The following is a 23923-nucleotide window of genomic DNA, read 5'->3' on the forward strand; positions in this document are numbered from 1 at the left end:
ACTATGAATTGTTGGAACATCCACCCTATTCCCCAAATTTGGCTCCTTCTGACTTCTATCTCTTCCCAAAACTAAAACTCTTCCTTGCTGTCAAGCGTTTTTCTTTGAATCAAGAGATGATTGCAGCTGTAGAGGGATATTTTGCAGATCTTACTGAGAACCAGTACAGGGATGGGATAATGGTTCTGGAGCATCGCTGGAATAACTGCAGTCTTAAGGGAGATTATGTTGAAAAATAAAAATAATTTAGAAATTATAAATTCGTTTTTTCATTGTTAGTCCAAGAACATTTCAGACTACCCTCGTATATATATATACATACACAAACAAACTTTCCCACCATCCCCCCCCCTCTCAACAATATGGGATGAAACCCTTGTTAACAGAGCCTACAATCTCTGTTCTACCAAAACTAATCTTGCTGCTGAACTCTACTTTATTCACCAGACTTTCCAGTCCACTGGCTACAATACCAAAAAATGTCAACAAATTAATAGTACTCTCATCTTCTTATATCCATCTTAACATGCTTACTATAGTAATGCTATCATTGTTCCTTATATCCAGGGCATCTCAGAAAAAAATAGCCAGAACTCTAAAAAAAGTAGAATCTCTGCATTATTCAAACCTTATTTAAAGCTGGCTAACCTTATCTGCTCTCCCATGGATACCTGCCTCCTCTATCAGTTTCAGGTGTTTACAAAGTCTCTTATTCCTTCAACTTATCTCATTATTGTCTTACTTGGGAGATCTGCTAATATCTGCCTAGAAGAACATAAAAAAAAATATATATATCTGTTGCCATAAGTATGGTCAGTCAGGGCTTACTGACCATGCTTTGGATACCTTACACAGAATCAAACAAAAAAAAAAAAAATCTACTATACTATAAAAAAAACTAGAAATTTGAAAGACTTAAAATCAGTAGCAGAATTAAAAACTGACCTAATTAATCTGAATAAATATGGTTGTACTAAAAGACTTCTTAATTTTTAAAATAATTGAAACTTATTTTTTAAATAAATTAAAAGAAAATTATTATTTTTTTTTTAGCTGGATTTTTAAATGCACCAGCAAAATCATTTCCGGCACATTATGAGGTTCAGTCCGAGAATTCAGATGTTGAAACCTGTGCCAAGCAGTGCATATTAAATAACAAATGTTTGTGAGTATATTACTATTGAGGACTTTTATTAAGTCACAAGACTCACTGTAGCTATATTAACTTTTTATTAATATTACTATTAATTTATGATATTAAACAGTTTGTGTTTCATACTCTTCATTTCTACTGCTGTAGAAATGAAGAGTATTGAGATTTTCATAACATTGTTGAAAGAATTGGGAACTGACCAGAATGAGATTCTGTAAGGTGCCCACATTTGTAAAGGTAGGAGAGAGTATCTTGTTTTAGTACTACAGTTTCCTTTATAACAAGACAACAACAACAAAGATTAATAAGGATTTGTAATTTTCCTGCATTTATAATGGTACCTGAGAGATTTCCACCTTGGCCTATTCATCACTAAGTTACAATTGATAGATATAGATAAACATTAGCAGGTTGATTGTAACTTAATGTTCGACAGATCTTCAAGAGTTATGTATGAGGAAGCAGCTTATCTAAAATAAGGGAGAAGAATATATTTCGGTTCTACATAGTTCTGTAATTCAGACTGCTATATAAAATGTAAAAACATAAATAAAACATACATAAATGGTAATGAATGCACGTGTGTGGATGGTCACTAGGAATAGAATGGCCTGGAATACATACGAGGAGTATGGAGCAAAGGATGAACAGACAAGAGCCAGTGAGGAGAAGTCACAGATGGAGGATAGCATGTGTAGGACTAGCTGTAGATCAAGAAATGACTTATTATGCTTATTTTTGAATGACAGGAGTGTCAGAAATAAGGAACATGAAATTGTGGCAATAAGTGAAGTGTAGTTGGATGAGGACATCTTGATGGAAATAGAAATGGAGGGACATGATATTTTTTATGAAGATAAGAAAGAAGGGGGGGGTGCTGCTAATAATAGCAGAGGAATTATGTTTGTGCTATGTTGAGATAAAAGGAGAAAAAAGTTACAGTGGTTTCGAAGCAGTATGGTTTCAAGTAGAGGTTGATAGAATAAGATATTTGGTTGGGTGTTGTTAGAGACAGGGCATGTTGAAAGTGAAGACAAAGAAATGTTAGGCAACTTGGCTTAATGCAAGAAAAGGATCATTATGAGCGATTTCAACTATAACAATATTCATTGGAATGAAGAAATATCAGGGAATAATAAAAGAATCAGGGAATAAGGAGGATGAATTTCTTGAATTCTTAAGAGACAACATTCTTAGGCATTACATAACAGAGGGTGCACAGGGGTAAAAAGTCTTGGATATGGTTATATCAGAGGATGTGATTGTAAATGGTTGAAGAAAGTGACCATGATATGATCACATGGGTTGCAGCCAGTCACATGAGAACTTCTATGAAGAAGGGATATACGTGGAACTACAAAGCTGGTGATTATGAAAAGCTTAGGAGACAACTGGGAGCTATAGCATGGAAAGAGGAGTTGTGTGGGAAGGATATAGACATTTTATGGGCATTGATCAGAAGCCATATAACAGCAGTATCTTAGTGTATTCCAAAGATGAAAATGCCAAACAAGATAGGAGTAAAATGGATGAATGAAGATATTAAGCATGAAATATAAAAAGAAGAAAGCACTGTGGAGAGACAACACAAGATGAATATTGGTGATGATCAGTTGTATGAGGAGTATAAGGAGCTGGCCAAGAAGGTGACTACTCACTGAGAAAAAATTAGCCAATCAAGCTAAGAAAAATCCTAGTAAGTTCTTTCAATATGTGGCAAGTATAAGGAAAAATAACTGTGGGAGGATGATGCTGGTTGGTGACACTAGCAGATTGGTAACCAAGGCAGCAGACATAGTTGAATTATTCAATGATTCAATAAGTTTATCAGCATATTTCATCCTCATGAAGGCAAAACAAGAAGCTGAAGTAGAATGTGTGGTAGAGGAGGGACTGATGGTGAATGAGCGGGAAGTATTTGAGGAATTAAGTAAACTTGATGATGTTAATAAGGCAGTAGGATTTGATAGTATATCATCATGTCTTGAGGGAATGCACTATGGAATTAATGGTTCCTTTGGCACAACTAATTAACATAGGTTTTGTGATAGGACGAGTTCCAAAGGAATAGAACATGGGAAAAATATTTCCCCTTCACAAAGGGGAAGATAAGACTTAGGCTACAAATTATAGATCTATCTGTGTGTCTGGAATTGTCATTAAGGTATTAGAGAAGTTGATGAGGACTAGGAATCAAAAGTGGGTTGATAAAAGCAGTATTCTTTATGATGGTCAGCATGTGTTTATTAGGGAGAGGTCATGTTTCAGCAATTTGCTTATGTATCACAACAAGGTGACAAACTTACTTGATAAAGGAGATACCTATAAGGTGGTGTACTTGGACTTTTCAAAGGCAATTGATAGACTGCCACATGACAAGCTGGTAACTAAACTGAAACAGATAGGTTAGATAACAAACTAGTAAGTTGGATAGCTGATTTGCTGTTGGATAGTTATCAGCAGTTGTATATGGAGGAGTGAAGACCACTCTTTTATATACAACCTGCAGTGGAAGATCACTACTGGAGTGTCACAGGGATCTGTTTTGGGACCATTGCTGTTTAACTTGTACATTAATGACATTGGCACTGGCTTAAGTGGAGATTTGCACCTGTTCACAATGATGCAAAGTTGGGAATTGCTATGAGAAGTAGAGTAGATGTTGTTGTCTTGCAGGAGGATCTCAATATATGTGTGAGTGAGTAAATGATTGGAGCTATCAGTTTAATGTTGCAAAATGCAAGGTCTTGAAATTTGGTTGGCAAGGTTGGAATGCAGAGTACACAATTAATGGAGAAATTTTGAAGGACATGGAGGAGATGAGAGATCTAGAAGTGAAGGTGAATTATGACAATAATGAGGAGGATACTGATGAATCTTTGGACTCACTGAAGGTGTCATGTAATAATAATAATAATATTGATGTGTAGAGTCAAAGCAGTTATGGTTCCCCTGTATAAGGCTTTGATCAGGCCACACATGGACTATTGAGTACATATTTGGTTGCCTGGTTTTCAGGTGGATGAGGATATACTGGAGAAGGTTTACTAAGTTAGTGTTAGGCATATGGAATGTCAGGTAAGAAAAGAGATTGAGGAATGTATCTTACAAAGCCTTGTGAATAGAAGAAGTAGAAGAAGGGATATGATTGAGACATGTAAATTGGTGAGGGGTTGTTACCAGATTAATGCGGAGAAGATATTTCATTGAGTAGAAGGAAGTAAGAGTAGAACTAGAAGCCATTCATGGAAGCTGTATGAGCAAGGGAGTGAGAAGCAAGTTCTTTGCATGGAGAGTGATTGGTGAGTCAAATGCATTTGCCTGAAATTGTGGTGAGTGAAATTGAGAATGGGTTCAAGGCACGGTTTGATGATCTTTCAGCATGAGAGAGAGAGTATAGACCTCACACACCCTTTTGAAACAGTGAAGTTAACAGTTGCTCATTAGTTTATGTCATATCAATTTATTATTACTAACTAACATATTAAAAACATTTCCATGAAAGATTACATACTTAAAAATGTTTCCCAGAGAGAAAACCTTTCACTTCTGAGCATCCTAGACTGGATTCGAACCCATGTCCTTTCATAGAAAGGGCATTGTTGATACTCACTCGGCTAGGGAGACTCTGTATCTGTTTGATGATCTTTCAGCATGAGAGAGAGAGTATAGACCTCACACACCCTTTTGAAACAGTGAAGTTAACAGTTGCTCATTAGTTTATGTCATATCAATTTATTATTACTAACTAACATATTAAAAACATTTCCATGAAAGATTACATACTTAAAAATGTTTCCCAGAGAGAAAACCTTTCACTTCTGAGCATCCTAGACTGGATTCGAACCCATGTCCTTTCATAGAAAGGGCATTGTTGATACTCACTCGGCTAGGGAGACTCTGTATCTGTGTGTGTGTGTGTGTGTGTGTGTGTGTGCGCACGCGTGTGAAACACTAGATGCCCTTTTCCACAAATGTATCATAGTTGTATGGCCACAAATGTAAAATGTTTTTCCTTAATCTTCCATGCTAGCTAACACAAGCATTGTGTCATGTGATTAAATAGAATGCTCAAGTAATCGAACAATCCACTGAATTGCTATAACAAAATAAATTACACACCAGGGAGATAGCAAAGATCCTAATGCAAGTATATAAGGACTCAGTTCAGTGGATCTTGAATACATGTGGATGTGATGAAAACTGGGTCTAACAGATTGTTATCTCTGGGTGTTGTCTTTATTCACCTGCTTACAATGTTATTTTATGGCTTTTCTTAAAATATTTACTTCTTTCTTAAGTCTCCAAAAAGTCAAAACGTTCAGTGATGTATTTGAAGGAATACAATACATTGCTGAACACATTTTTTCAACATTTTATTGCTTCTTCCAAACTCTACTCATTTGCTTACTATTCACATCAAGTAGCTTATTTCACCTGGGCTGCAAATGTATTTAGTTAGGGGAGGGATGTGTGTGTGTGCATACAGTTAACTTCACTGGTAGGACATGACCAGAAGACAATTACAAATGTTCATGCTCACCATACAATTCAAGCCCACAGCCTGTAGGTTGGATAGCAGATATGCTAACCACTCAACCAACCAGGCTGTCAAAGCCTAATAGGAACCTGTGGGAAACTGCAAACATAGCCATTAACACAGCTGGAAACAAGCTATTAACATATTCAGTGTGCAATGGGGCAAAAAGCTTACAGGAATTAAAAGCATACTTAAAGAAAAAGTTTAAAAAGAAAAAATTGCTAAAATAAATATAAAAATTAAATGATAACATTGCATAACATAGAGCACATACACAGTTACTAGTTTATTCAAGTGAAGTGAATATTATTATTATTATTCAGGCCTCCATGGAGTCAAAAGACTCATCGTGGGAAGTCCTTCCTAAGAACATAAAGTCTGTCAAGATTCATCGAGGGGAGGTCCCCCCCCCCCCCCTAAGAAACACAAAGTCTATCATACCACTCCTTGAACTCATTGACCATTCTCGCTCTCACCACTCCATCAGGCAATACATTCCACGGTTCAACCACCCTCCATGCAAAGAAACCACTCCTCACCCTCTTGCTCACGGTTTCCTTTTGTAACTTCCAGGGATAGCCTCTTGTCATCACTCCTTCCCGCTGTTCAACCAAGCGAAAAAACTCCCCAGTGTCAACCCTGTAACCACCTCTCCACACTTTAAAAGTCTCAATCATATCACCTCTCCTTCTTCTATCCACCAAACTCTGCAGTCCACATTCTCTCAGCTGATCCTCACAACTAACATTGTACAGTCCTGAAACAATCTTTGTCATCCATCTTTGTATCCCTTCCACAGTTAATTTATCCCCTTCAAATCCTGGGGACCAAATCTGAGAACAATAGTCTAAGTATGGTCTGATCAGAGACTTATACAACAGAATGATAACCTTTTTATCTCTGCAGGTCAGTGTCCTTCTCATAATTGCAGCAATCCTCTGTGTTATCTTCACCACCTTCGCAATATGTCCCCTAAATTTCAGGTTTCTATCAATCATCAACCCTAGATCTCTTGTCTCCCCTACTTTCTTCAGTATAACTCCTCCCATAGAGAATGCAGCATCCTTTTTATATTTGAATTATCAAATTCAAATGTAAAAAGTGAAAATGAAAAAGTACATATAAAAATTAATGAATAAATAATTAAATCAAGCAATGAATTCAGGTATGTGCTTAGAAGTCAATGGAGTCATCATAGTTTGAAGAAAAAACTCACCTTAATAAGATGTAGGACTCTTTTCACTGCAATGATTAAAGCAATCCTACAGGGCATACTAAGTATATGATAGCAATCAATGGTAATTTTGGATCATTATTCCAATAGGCATGCAGTGAGATCCTGAACTATTGTGGAGCAGATGTCCCTTGCCCTCACCTGACACTTAAACAGCAATATAAATGATGTGCACCACCACCTACAGTCATCTAAACCAGAAGTACTATTCCTATCAGAACTCCAACTGGCAACCTCAACAGCTACTGTCAATGTCAACTGCCCAAACTACTTATTACACAGTTCTTTCCACCACAAGGGCAGCACTTGGGCATTCATCATAACTGATATACTATGCCAGAGACTGTACATCCTTGAATCTCTACTGTTTGATCTGCTTTGGCTCAAAATTTCTCTACCAAACCAACCTGCCCTTTTCATATGCTCTCTTTATCGCTCTCCAAACTTTGTCAACCACTCTGACCTCTTCAACTATCTCTCTCTCTAAAGGTCAACTTTCTGCAGTCAAAATATCCCAATAGTGAGGTTATCCTTCTTGGGGACTTGAATGTCCACAATTCACATTGACTCTCCTTCAGTTTCAATCAAGCAGGTAGGGATCCTGAGGTATTTGCCATCAGCAATGACTTATCTCAGATCATCACCTACTAGAATACCTGACAACCTCCTCCAATTTGCCAAGATACTTGACTTCTTCCTAACAAGCTCCTCTTCCAGATATACTCTGGTTGTCAGTTCTCCTCTTGGCAACTCAGACCACAACCTCATACAAGTCTCTTTAGCCACCAAACAACTTTCACCCACCAGTTCACAGTCTTGTGTCCTTTGTCACTGCAAGGGTGCCAACTGGCAGGACCTCCATGATTTCTATTACTCCTTCCCATGGTCTGACGGTCTACTTCAGTTCTTCTGATCCAAACACCTGCTCAGCCTGACTTACAGAAATCATCCTCACAGGAATGATGGCTTTCATCCCAGCTCACAACTGTTGTAAAATATACTGCAACATTGTCTCCTGTCCAAATGGCAGTCACTCCTTCTGGTTCTTTGCCAAGGCCATTGGGTGCAACTTCTGTCCACCCAGGTTTCCACCACTCGCATCAAGATGGTACTGTAGTTACCTCGTCCAAAGACAAGGCTGATTTACTGGCATCACTTTTCTCTTCCAATTCCTGCATTGATGACCTAGGCAAAAGTTCCATCCACACTACCAAGAATGCCCCCCCCCATTACATTAACAGACTGTACATGGTCCTTTCATGTTGCACATAGTCTTCCAACAAAAAGAAATCCAAAAAATCCTCAATAAACTGAACACAAAACAGTGCTTCTGATTCTGATGGTATTCCACCTATTGTGTTAAAAGATTGTGCCCCAGAACTAACACCTATCCTGTATCTCCTCTTCAACTGGCATGTACAACATGGAAGCAGGTCAACATGTAGCCCATCCCAAAGAAAGGTGATAAAAGTCAACCAATGAATTACCATCCAGTTGCTTTCACTTCTGTTCTCTCTAAAATTGTGGAGAAGGTCATCAACATCCAACTCTTGAACCACCAAGAGTCATATCAAATAATTAGTGATCAGCAGTATGGATTCATGTGGTTGCCCTCGACATTTTAAAGGCATTTGATCAGGTTTGGCATAGGGACATACTTAACAACTGCTATCCTATGGTTTGTCTTCCTCACTCTGCAACTGGATCGCCAACTTTCTCACTGGTGGACACTATGTCATGGTGGACGGTTTACTCTCCTCAGAATTCCCCACAAACACAGGAGTACTCCAGGGGTTTTGTTCTGTTCTCTATCTGACTTTCAATCCTATCCATAGCTTTGCCAATTTTGTTCCTTCTTTTCATTTGACAAACATTGTAGTGCTCAAGTATTAAAATCCTCAAGGTCTACCATGACCAGTGTCCTGAACTCAGACCTCCTAGCTATATCCCAGTGGGGCAAGGATAACCTTGTAAACTTCAAACCAAAACTCAGTCCTGTCTGATTTCTCACAAGAAAGAGCCCACATCCCCCCACCCCACACACCTTCAGTAATACTGAGATATCCAAAGATGATCAGATTTCTCTACTCGGACTAACCTGCAACTCTGATCATTCTTGGCACAACCAAATACATCTATAGCTTCTGCAGCTGCCAAAAACTTAGTGTACTTTTTTTTGTACATGACACTACTTTACATCTTCACAGCTCTTCACCCTATACTAAGTCCAAATCCACCCAGCCATGGAATATTGCTCCCATATTTGGGGTGGAACACCAAAATCCTCTCTAAGATTATTCAATTTTATCCAGAAGAGAGCAATCTGGCTAATTAATGATCTCTCTCTCACATGCCCTCTTCAATCCCTTTCTCACAGATTCAGTTTCTAATTTTGTGTATCTCCTACAGACACTTTCATAACAGTGTTGCTAAATTGGCCACTATTATACCTTCACTCTCCTCCAAAATCATTAAAATAAGAGCCACTGCTAACCAACATCCCTATACAGTCCATCTTGAAACTCACCGATCCAACTTCACTGCCTGCTCCTTCATCCCATCTACTTATGTCATTTGAAACAGTCTTTCCCAGAGATTACAACCCTCAGCTATTCAAGTAAAATGTGAACAGATTCATCCTTTTTTCTATTTCTCTTGCCCACACCTGGCACTAATGTGCTATAGGTCTTGTGACCTTTCATGTGTAGATCACACACACACACACACACACATGTGTGTGTGTGTGTGTGTGTGTGTGTGTGTGTGTGTGTGTACTATTGTCCTTTATACTTGATCTGTTGATGTAATTTTATCATGTCTCTGTCATTTTTTGTATAATTCTTTGCCTGTGAAACCTGAAGAAGTTGAATCATTCAACGAAACTAGTTGTATCTTAATATTAAACCTGTGTTTTTTCATTCTCGGTATATAGTCATTCAAAAACTAATTTTCTATATATATATATATATATATGTATAATATTTTGGGCCTGGTTGGCCAAGTGGTTAGTATATCTGCTCTCCATCCAAGAGGTTGCAGGTTCAAATCCTGCATAGGCATGGATGTTTGTGACACTCTCCCAATGTGGACTGGGTCACTATGAGAGTAGTAGACCTAAAAAAACCTCCTCCAATGGGAGAAGCCTTCACCTTGGAGTGGGTAGAAATATAGGCTGTTCATTTATTCATATATACATACACAGTTGGTCCTTTAAGAACACTGATTTGAACTTCATGGTTTCACTTATACGTGGTTTTTTGAATAAATATATTGGAAAAATATTTAGAGATTTCAAAAATTTGAAAAACCGCATAGTTTAGAAATATTGAAAAAATTAAGACAAAGTTAGGCATGTCATGAATGCATGAAATATACATAGACTAGTCTAGTTTATCATTTATTATCATAAAATATACACAAATCCGTTATTAAAAAAATAGTTAAAATTTATCAAAACTTAGGCACATAAACATTAACAGACCATACTGGTCATTCACAGTCAACAGAAATGTAAACAGAATTAAAGATGCAGTATTATATCATATCTGCATAAAATTAACTGTTATTAATGAATTAATTAGTTAAACTTAATTAGCATAAAAATATTTTATAACAATTCATTCATTAGTGTATAGGTTAGGCTACCACGAAGCAATCGTATCAATTGCAGTAGGCTACCATACAGCAATCATATTGCTACTTCTTCATTATTATCAATGCATGAATCGTTATACCAGTAATAAATATGAATAATTTCTTTTTCACATTATCTTTTCATTTTATGCAGATACAATTTAATACTGCATCTTTAATTCTGTTTACATTTCTCTAATGTGCTATAGGTCACAAGACCTATAGCACATTATGCATTAGTACAAATATTATGCTATAGAATACTATGCATTAGTACAAATTTATGCCACTTCGCCTGTTGCTATTGTTGCACTACCATGCAACAATATTGCACAGTTGAAAGGCAACATTTCACATAACCTTTCAGTGAATTTTCATAGCACAATTAGAGAATATTGATGTAAATACTGAAACACAGATGACTCATCTTGTATACAGACAACGTAAACTTATGGTATTGATAAATACAGGACAGTAATGTAAATGTATTTTCGCTTATGATTTTCTTTAATAACATATTATTTTCTCTAGTTTATTTTATTGTAAGAATATATTGGGTTGGCAAATAAGTTCGTTCGGTTTATGCATTAGTACAAATTTATGCCATTTCGCCTGTTGCTATTGTTGCACTACTATGCAACACTATTGCACAGTTGAAAGGCAACATTTGACATAACCTTTCAGTGAATTTTCATTCGGCCTACTTCAGTTGCATGTATGTAACATATTTTTAGAAATGGAAGGAAATAACGTACAAAAAAGACAAACGAGCTGTGGAGGCCCATAAAAAAAATATGCAGCTTATATAGGAATGGTGCCTTAACAGAATGCATATGCCAAAAGTAGTTTGCCAAATTCCGTTCTGGAGATTTTGACGTCAGTGATCATGCTCACTGTGTGGTGGTATTATAAAGGTGTTGTATACTACGAGGTGTTACCATCACGCAGAACGATTGAGTCAATTGTCTATTGCTTACAGTTAACATGACTGGCCTGTGCAATTAGCACAAAATGTCCTGAATTGGCAAATTGGAAAGGAGTTGTCTTTCACCATGACAATGCCAGACCCCACACATCGTTAACAACCTGGAGTAAATTGCTGCATCTTGGCTAGGATGTTTTGCCACATTTTCCGTATTCACTGGACATGGTACCTACCGATTACCACTTATTCTGATCATTACAAAATTCTCTGAATGGGAAAACCTTCGCTAATGAGGAGGTTGTCAAAAGACACCTGGATCAGTTTTTTGCCAGTAAACCTCAGTTTTATGAACGTGGCATAATGAAGTTGGTGGACAGATGGCAAGAGGGCATTGATAAAGAGGGTCAATATATAACTGACTAGTATGTATTACATATGTTAAATAAAATGCGTTTCATTCCACTCTGAAAAACCGAACAAACTTATTTGCCAACCCAATAGTATAAAAATACATACATACCATACAAAATATGTGTTAATTTGACTGTCTATGTTATAAGTAAGGCTTCCGGTCAACAGCTATTAGTTGAGTTTTTGGGAAGTCAAAAAGTTATCTGCGTATTTTTGAAAAACATGGGTGGGGGTTGGCGCCCCTAACCCCAATGCTGTTCAAGGGTCAACTGTATATATAATCTCCAGTTCATTTTACAGATGTTCAATAAGGTTGAGCTCAGGACTCCGTGGATACCAGTCAAGTGTTGTAATACTCATGTCCACAAACCATGTAGTTACAGCAGCAGCAGCCTTATGACATGGTGCATTATCTTGCTGAAAGAGACAATGGCCATTTCCATTTGAATGCCAAAAGTAGGAAGGATTGCATTCTGCAAAACATTCAGATACCTTTCAGAGCTGAATGTTTGTGGCACTACAAACAGAGGCTCAAGGCCAAACCATGTAAAACAGGACCATACCATCATACATCAGCCTCGGAATTTCATAGTTGGGGTTACGCACTCTGGTAAGAGACATTCACAGGGCATCTGCCACACCCATCTATCTGCTCAGTAGAGGGTGTAGCATGAATCGTTGCTCTATAGCACAGCTTTCCAAGCTCCCACATCTCACAGTACTTATTCTTCTGGGCATCAACCACTCAAGTTAATGCCCAGAACTCTGCATCCAACATGCCGACAAAAGGCAGTTTTTTGCATATTATCCTTCATAACACTCTACAGTCACATTCAGTGAGTGTGTAGGCCATCTACTGCAGGTAGCACTTGCAGTTGACTTCATGTGCTTCTATCTAAGTATGGTATCACTGATTGTTGAAATTGCATGAGCAAATTTGTCAATAATTTGCTGATCAGATAGGCCTACAACATGGCATCCTGTCACAAGGCCTCTTTGAAACTCTGTCAGTATCCTTCTTGCAACCGTTTCACTCAGATGCAATTGCACTAACTTGGAAGGACTTGTGTGAAAAATATTTGTGTTGCCCCTTTGAATCCCATGTCTTGTAAACATTTTTGAGGGACAACTACCTCAGACAGTATCTAACAGAGGGCACACAAGAATTGAGGGTCTTGGATTTCATCATCTCATTAGAGGATGTAATTATAAATGGTGTCAAATCACCCTCAAGTTGGTGAGGGTGACCAAGTGATTACCTGAGTGGTTACCAGCAGTGTGAGGACTTCTGTGAGAAAAATGTATATGTGGAACTACTAGGCTGGTGATTTTGAGGAGCTCAGGATACAGCTTGCAGGTGTAGCATGGAATGATGAGTTACCTGGAAAAGAGATCAATGCAGCTTGGTGGATATTCAAGAACTGTCTAGTAGAAGCAATCTCTAAATGTATTCCAAGGGTCAGAAGGTTAAATAAGTTAGGTGTGAAATGAAATGGATGAATGAAGAGATTAAGCATACGATACAGAGGAAAAAGGCATTACATTATGGAAGCAGCATAAGAGAAGTGGCAATAATCAATTCCATGAGGATTACAAAGAATAGGCAAGCAGAGTGACTTGGTTGGTAAGGGTAGTAAAAGTTCAGTATGAGCAGCAGTTAGCTAATGAAGCCAAAAAAGAATCCTTGAAAGTTCTTTCTTTTGATATGTAGCAGTTGGAGTATGGTTAGATGATGATAATGGAGTGAATGTATACAGAAAATGTAAGGAAAATGAGGAATTAAAGTGTGTTTCAGGTCGTGAGTGTGATATTTTTGTCAAATTTCAGAATGTAGAAAATAGTGTTATGATAAGAAATTGTGAGGTTGTACCAGAGAGCTGTGAGGGCATGAATGTAGAAAGTGTGAATGAAAGTATTAATAGAGAGCAAATTAATGGTTTAACAGATAATAAAAAAGATGAGATAGATGCAATGAGTGAGATCACGTTGTTGAGCGGAGCGATACATAGAGCAAAGCGGCAGCTGGAGCGTATGCACAAATGTCTAGTATACCAGCCAATAAAAAAAAATATGATAGGAAAAATAAGAGTATGATTGTGAACATAAACAAAATGAAGGAGCGAGTGCTGTATGGAGATTCGTTAGTACTAGGTGTGATAGTAGAGAATTTGACAAAATCGTACCAACCTGGTGCGACCAAAACATTAGGGGGCAAAAGCAAAGAGTGAAAGAAATGATAGTGGTGGCAGGAACGAATGATTTGAAAGGAGATAAAATGGAAATGATAGAGGACCTGAATGAATTGTTTGCGGTTGCAAAAGAAAAGAGCGAGAGAGTTAGGATGATTAGTCTTTTGTTGCGGTATGACAGTGAAGAGTTTAGGAGGAGGGCCATAATTGCAAATGACTTTATGCGTGGGTTATGCATGACAAGTGGTGTGGAATTTGTGGATGTGTGGAGTGAGTTCGATGGGCAAAAGGATCTATATAAGATGGATGGTTTGCATTTGAATAGATTCGGTGTAAGAGACTTGAAAAAGTGTTGTTGAATGAAGTGGATGCACAGAATCAGGGAAACTAGATTTATTAAGGGGTGGGGGAAGTAGATATGCAGACCTTAGGAAGGCAGTTGAGTGTATGAATGAGTATAATATGCCCGAGTGAATAAGGACAATAAATAAGAATGGGATAGTTAGTATAAGGCATCAAGGTAGGGATGGGGCTAACAGAGGCCTGCAATTCATGTATACTAATGCTAGGAGTATTAGGAACAAAAAGGAAGAACTTTTGGCCTTGGTTGGCACTTCCAGACTACAGGTTATTGGCATTAGTGAAACAAGGCTGACTGAAGATGATATAGCTAGTGGGATTGAATGTGAGGGGTATAGTGTGTTCAGGAATGACAGGGAGAATAAAATGGGGGGAGGAGTATTATTGACGATAGCTGATGAGCTGCAGCCAAGGAGAATAGAAGTTGAATTGCAGGATAGAGAAAACAACACATTTGAGGTCATTTGGTGTGAGATTGAGGCTATCTATCTAAGAACAGAACAAAATATGCAATTGGGTGCTGCTATAGACCAGGTGATGAAAAAGATGGTGGAGATAGTATGCATAAGCAAATAGAAGAAATGAGTGGAAGGAGGGTAATTATTATGGGAGATTTCAACTATGGTAGCATTGATTGGAGGGAGGAGAGAAGACATGGGAGCAAGGAATTGGATTTTGTGCAGTTATTAAGGGATAACTATCTCTGACAGCATGTAATGGAAAATACTAGGGGTCAGAGTGCTTGACCTAGTAATTGCATCTTAGGAATTGACTGTAACGAATATGACCACATTGCCACCAATTGGTGAGAGTGATCATAGGGTCTTAACTTGGGAGGTGGGTAAAGGTGTGGAATTTACAATTAAGACAGGGTACATGTGGAATTATCAGGCTGGTATGACAAGCTTAGGAGTTTGATTGTTTCAGTGCCATGGCATGTAAAACTGCAAGGGCTGGATGTTGATAGTGCATGGGAGGCGGTTAAGAAGTGTTTGCAGGAGGCAATCGCTGACTGTATACCTAGAGTCCAAATAATAAATCAAGTAGGGATTAAATGGATGAATAACACCATTAAGCTTGAGCTGCAAACAAAGAAACAACTGTAGAGGGAATTTAAGGAGAAATTTGACCTTCAGGCACATGAACAGTATAAAGCTCAGGCCAGAAGTGTAACAAGTGTGGTAAGAAAAGCAAAAGAGGATTATGAAAGAACATTGGCCATGCAGGCTAGAGAGAATCCCAAACAGTTTTTTTGATATGTTGCAAGTAAAAGAAAAAATGTATATGGCAGAATGATTTTAAAGAATGCCGATGGTAGGGAGGTAACCGAATCAGTTGATATAGTAGAATTACTGAGTGAGCACTTTGCAAGAGTATATCATCTTGGTGGTGACATTGCAGAAATGGAAGAACCAACAGCTTATACGGGAATTGTGGTGAATGAAGTGGAGATGAATAGTCTATTACAAAACCTCAATGTCAATTCATCTGCGGGATTGAATGGTATACCAGCTTGTGTCGTACGAGAAGCGGCTAAAGAATTGTCAGTGCCCTTGACCATTTTGTTTAATTTGAGTCTCGGGTCTAGGTTAGTCCCAAGGGGATGGAAAGAGGGGAAAATAGTTCCAGTGCATAAAGGAGGTTCCAAGACTGCTGTTGAAAATTACTGGCCGATCAGCATATCAGGAATTGTTGTCAAGGTCATGGAGAAAATAGTCAAGAGAAAAATACAGGATTGGATAGATAAAAATGGGATACTGTATGGGCGACAACATGATTTTGTGAAGGGTAGATCATGCCTCAGTAACTTGCTGATGTTTTACAACACAGTAACTGCTGAACTGGATAAGAGTAATGGGTTTATAGTGATTCTACTGGACCTTGCTAAGGCCTTTGACAGGGTACCACGTGGAATTCTAATTAGTAAACTGCAGCATATGAGGATGGATATAGGGGTGGTGAGATGGATAGGAAGGTGGTTGATGGAGAGATATCAGAGAGTGGTTTATTCAGGAGTAGAGTTCCAAAAGACGGCCTGTGACTAGTGGTGTGCTGCAGTTTTCTGTTCTTGGACTACTACTTTTCAATTTGTTCATTAATGATATAGGAAAGGATCTGAGAGGAAGTGTTCCCTTGTTTGCTGATGATGCAAAGTTGGGTAGAGCAATAGTGAGTGCACAGGATGTCAAAATTTTGCAAGATGATTTGGATAGTTTGGAGGACTGGGCTAAGGACAATGGATGTCAATTTAATGTGGCAAAGTGTAAGGTTAAGCATTTTGGGGTGAAAAGATTAGCAGCAGTATATCACATTGGTGGACAATGCTCCAAGAGATTGATGGGGCTAGGGATTTGGGAGTGTTGGTGGATAGGGAGTTGAAGTTTAGGGGACACATTACAAAAGTGGCTAAATCAGCTCATCAAATGACTTGGTTGCTGAAAAATACTTTTACAAGCAGAGACAAACAGGTCATTGTTCCTCTGTATCGAGCCTTGATAAGACCCCCATCTAGATTGCTGTGCTCAGATATGGGCGCCATGGTTTCTTGTTGATGGGGAGGAGGTGGAGAGGATCCAGAGGCGAGTGACCAAGATGATAGCAGGTCTATGGAATGATCCTTATGAGAACAGGTTGAAGATTTGTGGGTTGCAGAAATTGGTGGATAGGCGGAAGAGGGGTGATATGATTGAAACATTCAAATTACTGAAGGGTTTCTATAAGATTAATTCAGAAGATATTTTTGAGAATAAGACTGGTAGTGGGAGGACTAGGGGCCATGCATGGAAGCTTGGTAAGAGTGTGGTTAGCAAGGGTGTTAGAGCTAGGTTTTTTACTTTGAGAGTGGTAAATGAGTGGAATAAGCTGCCAGATTCTGTTGTGGGTACCATGACACTGTGAATGTTGAATAGTTGTTCTTGACATGATGTTGGGCCTCCCTTCATGAGTCTAAGGGCTCCTTGGAGCTGCCCGTAATAATAATAATAATGTAGCCAGCAATAAAAAAAATTAAATAAATAAAAAAAAATGATCATGGAAGGATGACATTGATTGGAGAAAATAGCATAAAAACAACTGCTGTGGAAAATATAGAAGAGATGCTTAATGACCAGTTCATATGCAGTTCATAAAGGTCTTTCATTCTCATGAATCTGATATTGTGGAGAGTTTGAGAGCAGTTGATGATGGGGATGAGACTAACTGTTAGTGAGCAAGAAGTATATGGGGAATTGAGCAAACTTGATGTTAATAAGGCTGTTGGGACTTGATGATGCATCACCATGTATTCTGAATGAATGTGCCAAGGAGTTGGTATCTGCCTTGACATATTTCTTTTAATATGACTCTTGCACTGGCAAGATTGTGTAGGGCAAGATTGTGTCACTTCATAAGGGAGGTGATAGAACTCAAGAATCAAATTATAGGCCTATCTGTGTGTCAGGTGTTGTGGTTAAGTTGTCGGAGAAACTTGTGAGAACTAGGATCCAGAATTGGGTTGACAACAATGGTATCATCTTTGATGGATAGCATGAATTTTCTAAAGGAGGTCATGTTTTAGTAATCTAGTTACTTATTACAATAAGGTGACTGCTTCCTTGGACAGAGGAGAGGATACACAGTAATATACTTAGATTTCGCAAAGGCTTTCGATAGATTACCGCATGATAAGTTGATAGTCAAACTTCAGAGGATAAGGTTGGATATTAGATTAGTGCATTAGATTGGAGACTGGCTATTTGATAGGTATCAGCAAGTGGGGGAGCAATGTTCCGGAAGAGGAAAGTCACTAGTGGTGTGCCTTAGGGGTCTGTGTTAGGACCATTACTGTTTAACTTGTATATTAATGATAGTGGTGAAGATTTGGATGGAGATATTCAGTTTGCAGATGATGCAAAGTTGGGATGAACCATGAAGAGTAGTGAAGATGTTGTGGCCTTACAAGAAGACTCGAATAGATTGAGTGAATGAGAATGTGCATGGGGATGCAAATTCAATGTTGCAAGATGTAAGGTTTTAAAATTTGGGAAACAAAAATGGGATGTGATGTGAAGGACACTGACTTGTAGAAGTAAGGAGATTCTTTAACCATTTTATAAAGCTCTGATTAGGCCACACATGGACTACTGTGCACAGATTTGGTCACCTGGTTTTCAAAAGGATCAAAAGATGTTGGAAAGGGTCCAGAGGCAACTAACTAAGGTAATTTTTTATCTCTGGAATGTCGAATATTAGGAAAGGTTGAGAAGATGCAGTTTACAGAGTCTTGTTGATAGGAGGAGAGGGATTATGATAGAGACCTACAAGTTATAGTTGTTATAGGATCAGTGTTGAAGAGGTTTTACAGAAAAGTTTGGGAAATTTGTTAGTTTTTGCCAGTTGGCTATTGCAAAAACAATAGAGATATGTGTGTAAACTTTGGCATAAAAATGTGTGATCGAAATTTGGAATAGTGTGTTAATATCAACTTTTGTGAGAAAATTGGCAGAACTGCTACTGAAATGTTGGAGCTGTTGAAAGTGGCATATGGTGTGGATGCTCTGATAAAGTAGAGTATCTTTGAGTGTCATAAGAAATTCAAAGGTTTGCGAGAAGATGTGAGAAGTGGGCAGTCAAAAACAAAAATGACAGATGCAAATGTGAACAGATTGCTAGATTTGGCACGGTCTGATAGATGATTAAGTGTGCGATTAGTGGCTGATGAATTGCAAATGAATTGAGAAACAGTCAGGGTAATTTTAACTGAAGAATTGGGAAATGCGAAATATTTGTGCATAGTTTTTGCCACGGTCTTGACAGACAAACAGAAGCAGTGGTGACTTCCATTATGAATTCATTGAAGAGGGATAAATAATCAATCAACAATGCTATTTAGAGGTGCTAAAAGATTATGAGAAAAAGACTAATTGTGGCCTGCCAAGTGGATCATCCATCATGACAGTAAGGCAAGCCATAGTGAACTCATCATGAAAACGTTTCTGGCCAAAAAATCAATTATCAAATTAGGTCATCCTTCTTATTCACCTGATTAGCTCCCTGTGCTTTCTGGCTTTCCAAAAATAAAGGCAGCGCTAAAAGGATGAAGATTTTCTGACATCACTGATATCCAACCAAATATGATAAAAGAAGTCAAGAGTATTCCAGAAAAAGAGTTCCAGGCCTGTTTCCAAAAATGGGAACACCGTCTAAAACCAGTGTATAAATGCACAAAGGGGACTACTTCGAAGGCGACAGTAGCCACTAATGTGTACTGAACATAGGTTTTTTTACAGGTGCATTCTGGGAATTATATTGTTACACCTCATATCTTCTCTGACCCAACTTATTTTCTTACTTCCTAGGCCATTCCATTCCTATGCCGACCATACCATACACACATTTCCTACTACTATTAGCATTCGCAATGTCTCCTTATCCTTCTTGACCTGGCCTGTTGCCCTATCCATCTTGAATTCCTGTTTTCTCACCCTGATCTCTCACATAACTACTTTCTCCATTCACAAACACTTTATTCTCTATTTCACTTTCCTGATCTTTTACATCACCTGTTACATCCTCTGATCTCTTGTTCACTCATTGCACTTCCTTCTAGCAATAGTCTCTCCCGTTGATTCACACCAAATCCATCACTTTTGTACAATTCCAGCTTTCTCTTGAATTCATTCCACCATCAATAAATTGTATTCTTTTCTTCATGGAGAGTGACTGGAGGCATTTGCATGAAGAATGGCTGGAAAAGATGTTGCACACATAATGATGAGTAAGACAATAAGGAATAATATATTAATTTTTTTACATGGAGAATGGCTGTTAAAGTTGGTGCAGGCACTTACATTGAATGAATTAAAACTTGAGCCTAAGTATGAAGTGATGAAACTTCTGATTCCATTATAGTGTAAACAAACAATATATAGCTATGAAGAATAGTGAGTTTTATTATTTATTTTTTTTTTTTTAGATATTTTCATTTTTGCAAGACTAATTGCTACATAAGCACACATCCAGTATACGAAATAGAGGATAAAAATCCACACAATGAAAAAGATAAATGTGATTTATTTGTTCGTAAGTATACACAGTTTTTTCTTAATTCTTTTGTACTTTTGATTTTTCAATGGTGAGAGCATGAGTGCATTGTCATTAAAAAGTAAAAAAAAGTGGAAGTTCTTCTTAATGTGAGACATACAGGAAAAAGACAGAGATTATAAGTAACATTAGTAGCAAACTGCAAGTGTCTAAAAATAAAAGCATGTCATGAAGTTGATATACATAAGAAAGATGGAGATTCCAATATCAGGGATTTCCAAATTAAGTCTCCATCATGCTTATAAAAATAATAATAAAAGAACCACTAATGATTAATCAGCAACTCTAAATTCTTTCATTCATTTAAGTTCTGTATACCACAAGTATTGTTTTCCTTTTATTAAAAGTTTCCCTTCCAAGTCACACAGACTGCAGAGGTAAGTATATTAAAATGTGTGGCATTTGTGTTATGTTTAAACATAAATGCCACAAGCATTAGAAACAAAGTGATTGAATTTGTTACTTTAATATGTTATGTTGTGTCCTAAAATTGTTGGCATTAGTGCAACCTGGCTCTCAGCACTGGATGTCATTATTGGAATCGAGTGCAAAGGATATAGTATTTTTCAGAATGACAAGAAGAGATGGGAGAGAAGGAGGGGAGCATTACTAATGATATCAGATGACTTAAGTCCAATCAGGATACAAATTCATGAAAGTACTAATGGTAATAACATCCTGTGTAGCAGTGCATTCAAAGCTATCCTCGTATTAAGTAAAAGCTAACAGGATGAAATATATAATAGGGTATTGCTACAGACCTGGCAGTTCAGTTACTGTATTGCCAAATTACTCTGATGGGACTAAATAAGTAATTATTATAGGTAAGTTAAATTATCTGAACATTAATTAGGTAACAGTGAAAACTTAGGATAAGAATCTAGTAAAATTTATTGAGCTGTTGCAAGACAACTTTCTCAAGCAGAATGTAAAAAAAAAGCAACTCAAGGCCAAAGAGCATTTGATTTGTTGATTATATGCCAGAAGGGATCTCAGTTAAGAAAGTGACTGTTTTGCTACCAGTTGGTGACAGTGATTATACCATACTGACTTAGGAAGTAACCAGCTATGTGGATGCTCTGATTAAGGACAATTTATATTGCCAAACTACAAAGCTGAAAATAATGCAAACTCAGGAGAATACTATCTTTTGCCCAATAGTATCAGTTACTGAATGGGACAGATATTAACAATTTTTGTAAAGCTGAGCAAGGTATCTGAATATCATTAATCAATATCATAAATGAGGCAGTATCTGAATGTGTACTTAGAGTTTGAAGACCAAATAAGCTGAGAGTGAAATGGACATACAACCTTATTATGCAGAAGATCGATAAGAAGTTAATGCAAAAGTAATATCATGAGAATAACAGTGAGAGGAGTTACATTTATATAACGCGCAAGCCAGAAAAGTTACTCATATTGTACAGAAAGCTAAATTGGAGTATGAAAAGAAATTGGCTGTGCATGCCAAAGGCAACTCAACTAAGTATGCTGCAAGTAAACAGAAAGAATGAATATGAAAGAATAACTTTACTGAATGCAGATGGTACTCTTGTGTCAAAAGTAGATAAGATTGTTCAGATAATGAATGATTATTTTGCTATCAACTAGGTGTTGATAGATCTTAGCAAAAATGGGCTGACAAACAAGTATACTTTACAAGGAACATCATGTTTTTACTGAAGGAAGATCATGTCTGAGCAATTTGCTCTTATTTGAAAATAATGTTACAGCTGGGTTGGATTAAGGGAATGGATGCACTGCAATACTATTGGACTTTGCTAAGGCATTTGATAGGATACAAAGTGAAAGGCCATTGCATGAATGAGAATTAAGATTAGACTATAAACTATTGATTTGGATGATTAGTGGCTAATGTACAGGTATCAGAAAGTGGTATATATTGGGAGTGAATTTTGCAGATTTAAGGTGACCAGTTGTGTATATCCTATGGATTAGTTTGTGGGCCATTGTTTTTAATCTATATATTAATGATATTGGGAAGATTGGAAAGAACCTGACAGATGTGCAGTTGTTTTCTGATAATGCAATGATAATCACATTTTCAGGGTGACTTGAATAGGCTGGAATTGTTTAGCAAATGGAATAGTGTAAAGTTATGCACTTTGCCATGATGAGATATTCAATGGCATATATTGGTGGGATTATGTTTGGCGTAACTGACAAGTTCAGAGATCTTTGAGTTATGATGGATAGGAAGTTGACGTTCAAAGGTCACATAGCAAAAATTGCAAATACAACTCAGAGGATAATTGCAATTTTGAAACGAACATTGACATGCAAGAATGTGAAATCATTTTGCCTCTGTATGGGGCTTTTGATATAACTACACCTGGACTGCTGTTCCCAGATTTGGCCTCCTGTGTTCCATGAACATTAATAAGCTGCTTGAAGGGTGCACAAAAGAGTTACAAAGATAATATCTGGATTTTGGAATAGTTTATTAGGAAAGATTGAGAGTATGTGGACTGCAGATACTGATGAACAGGAAAAAGAGGGATATGATACAAATTTGTAAACTTCTGAGAAAATGTTATAGGATATCAGTTGATGAAATTTTTCTTTTTATGGAAGGTTGGAAGAGGATAGGGAGATATCTGTATAAGTTAAGTTTATGTGTAATTAAGAAAGGGATGAGAGATAGATTTTTCTCTCATAGTGGATGAATGAATGGAATGGTTTGCTGGTTGAAGTGGTGAGTGAGTGCTTCTAGTGTGAATGTGGTTTTAGAGAAAGCATTTGGTGTAAGTGATGTATGTCCTTCATCGATGAGTCCTTGACTCCCCAGAGGCCTGATAATAATAATAGTAATAATTGTTGTTGTTGTTGTTATTATTATTAATGTTTAACCATCATGGAATCAAAACTCATTGCAGGCTCTTCTCTGCGATGAATATTTCAAGCTCACTGAAATGTTCTTTTTGCACTCACCACACTCTAAGGCAATGCGATTCGCTCACATCCATCTTATGCATCTCCCATGGATGGCCTCAAGCTCTGCCCATTACTCTCTCCATTCTATGAAAAATCTCTTCTACTTTTAACTAGTACTAGCCCATTGCTGCATTTGTCTCAATCATATCATCCCTCCTCTCTTTCTTACTAGCATTTCAGAGACTGGACAGCATACTCAATCCTCTCTAAACCCTTTCCACTATATCCCCATCCTAAGGAAAATTAAGTGGCTAAATCTGCACACAGTAATATATATATATATATATATATATATATACACACACACACACACACACACACACACACATATATTCGAGGTTTAGATGCTTAGATATATATATATATATATATACATATATCTAAGCATCATCTCTATTACTATGTTTTAGAAGAGATCCATAGTTATTATTTGCCGTAA

The 23923-nt window shown here is 37.5% G+C and overlaps 1 protein-coding gene across 1 annotated transcript in view; it reads left to right on the plus strand.

Annotated features, from left to right (window-relative positions):
* The window catches only part of LOC150095256 (uncharacterized), a 500251-nt gene that overhangs the window by 348401 nt on the left and 127927 nt on the right, over positions 1 to 23923 (plus strand). Inside the window, exons 16-17 of the mRNA XM_090410231.1 lie at positions 1054 to 1165; positions 20399 to 20505. Of these exons, the coding sequence (XP_090266357.1) occupies positions 1054 to 1165; positions 20399 to 20505 (219 nt within the window). The remainder of the gene's footprint in view (positions 1 to 1053; positions 1166 to 20398; positions 20506 to 23923) is intronic.

The sequence above is a fragment of the Typopeltis vanoorti genome, chromosome 20 (assembly GCF_054136105.1).
Source record: "Typopeltis vanoorti isolate ZY-2024b chromosome 20, IOZ_Tvanoo_1.0, whole genome shotgun sequence".
Taxonomy (NCBI): domain Eukaryota; kingdom Metazoa; phylum Arthropoda; class Arachnida; order Uropygi; family Thelyphonidae; genus Typopeltis; species Typopeltis vanoorti.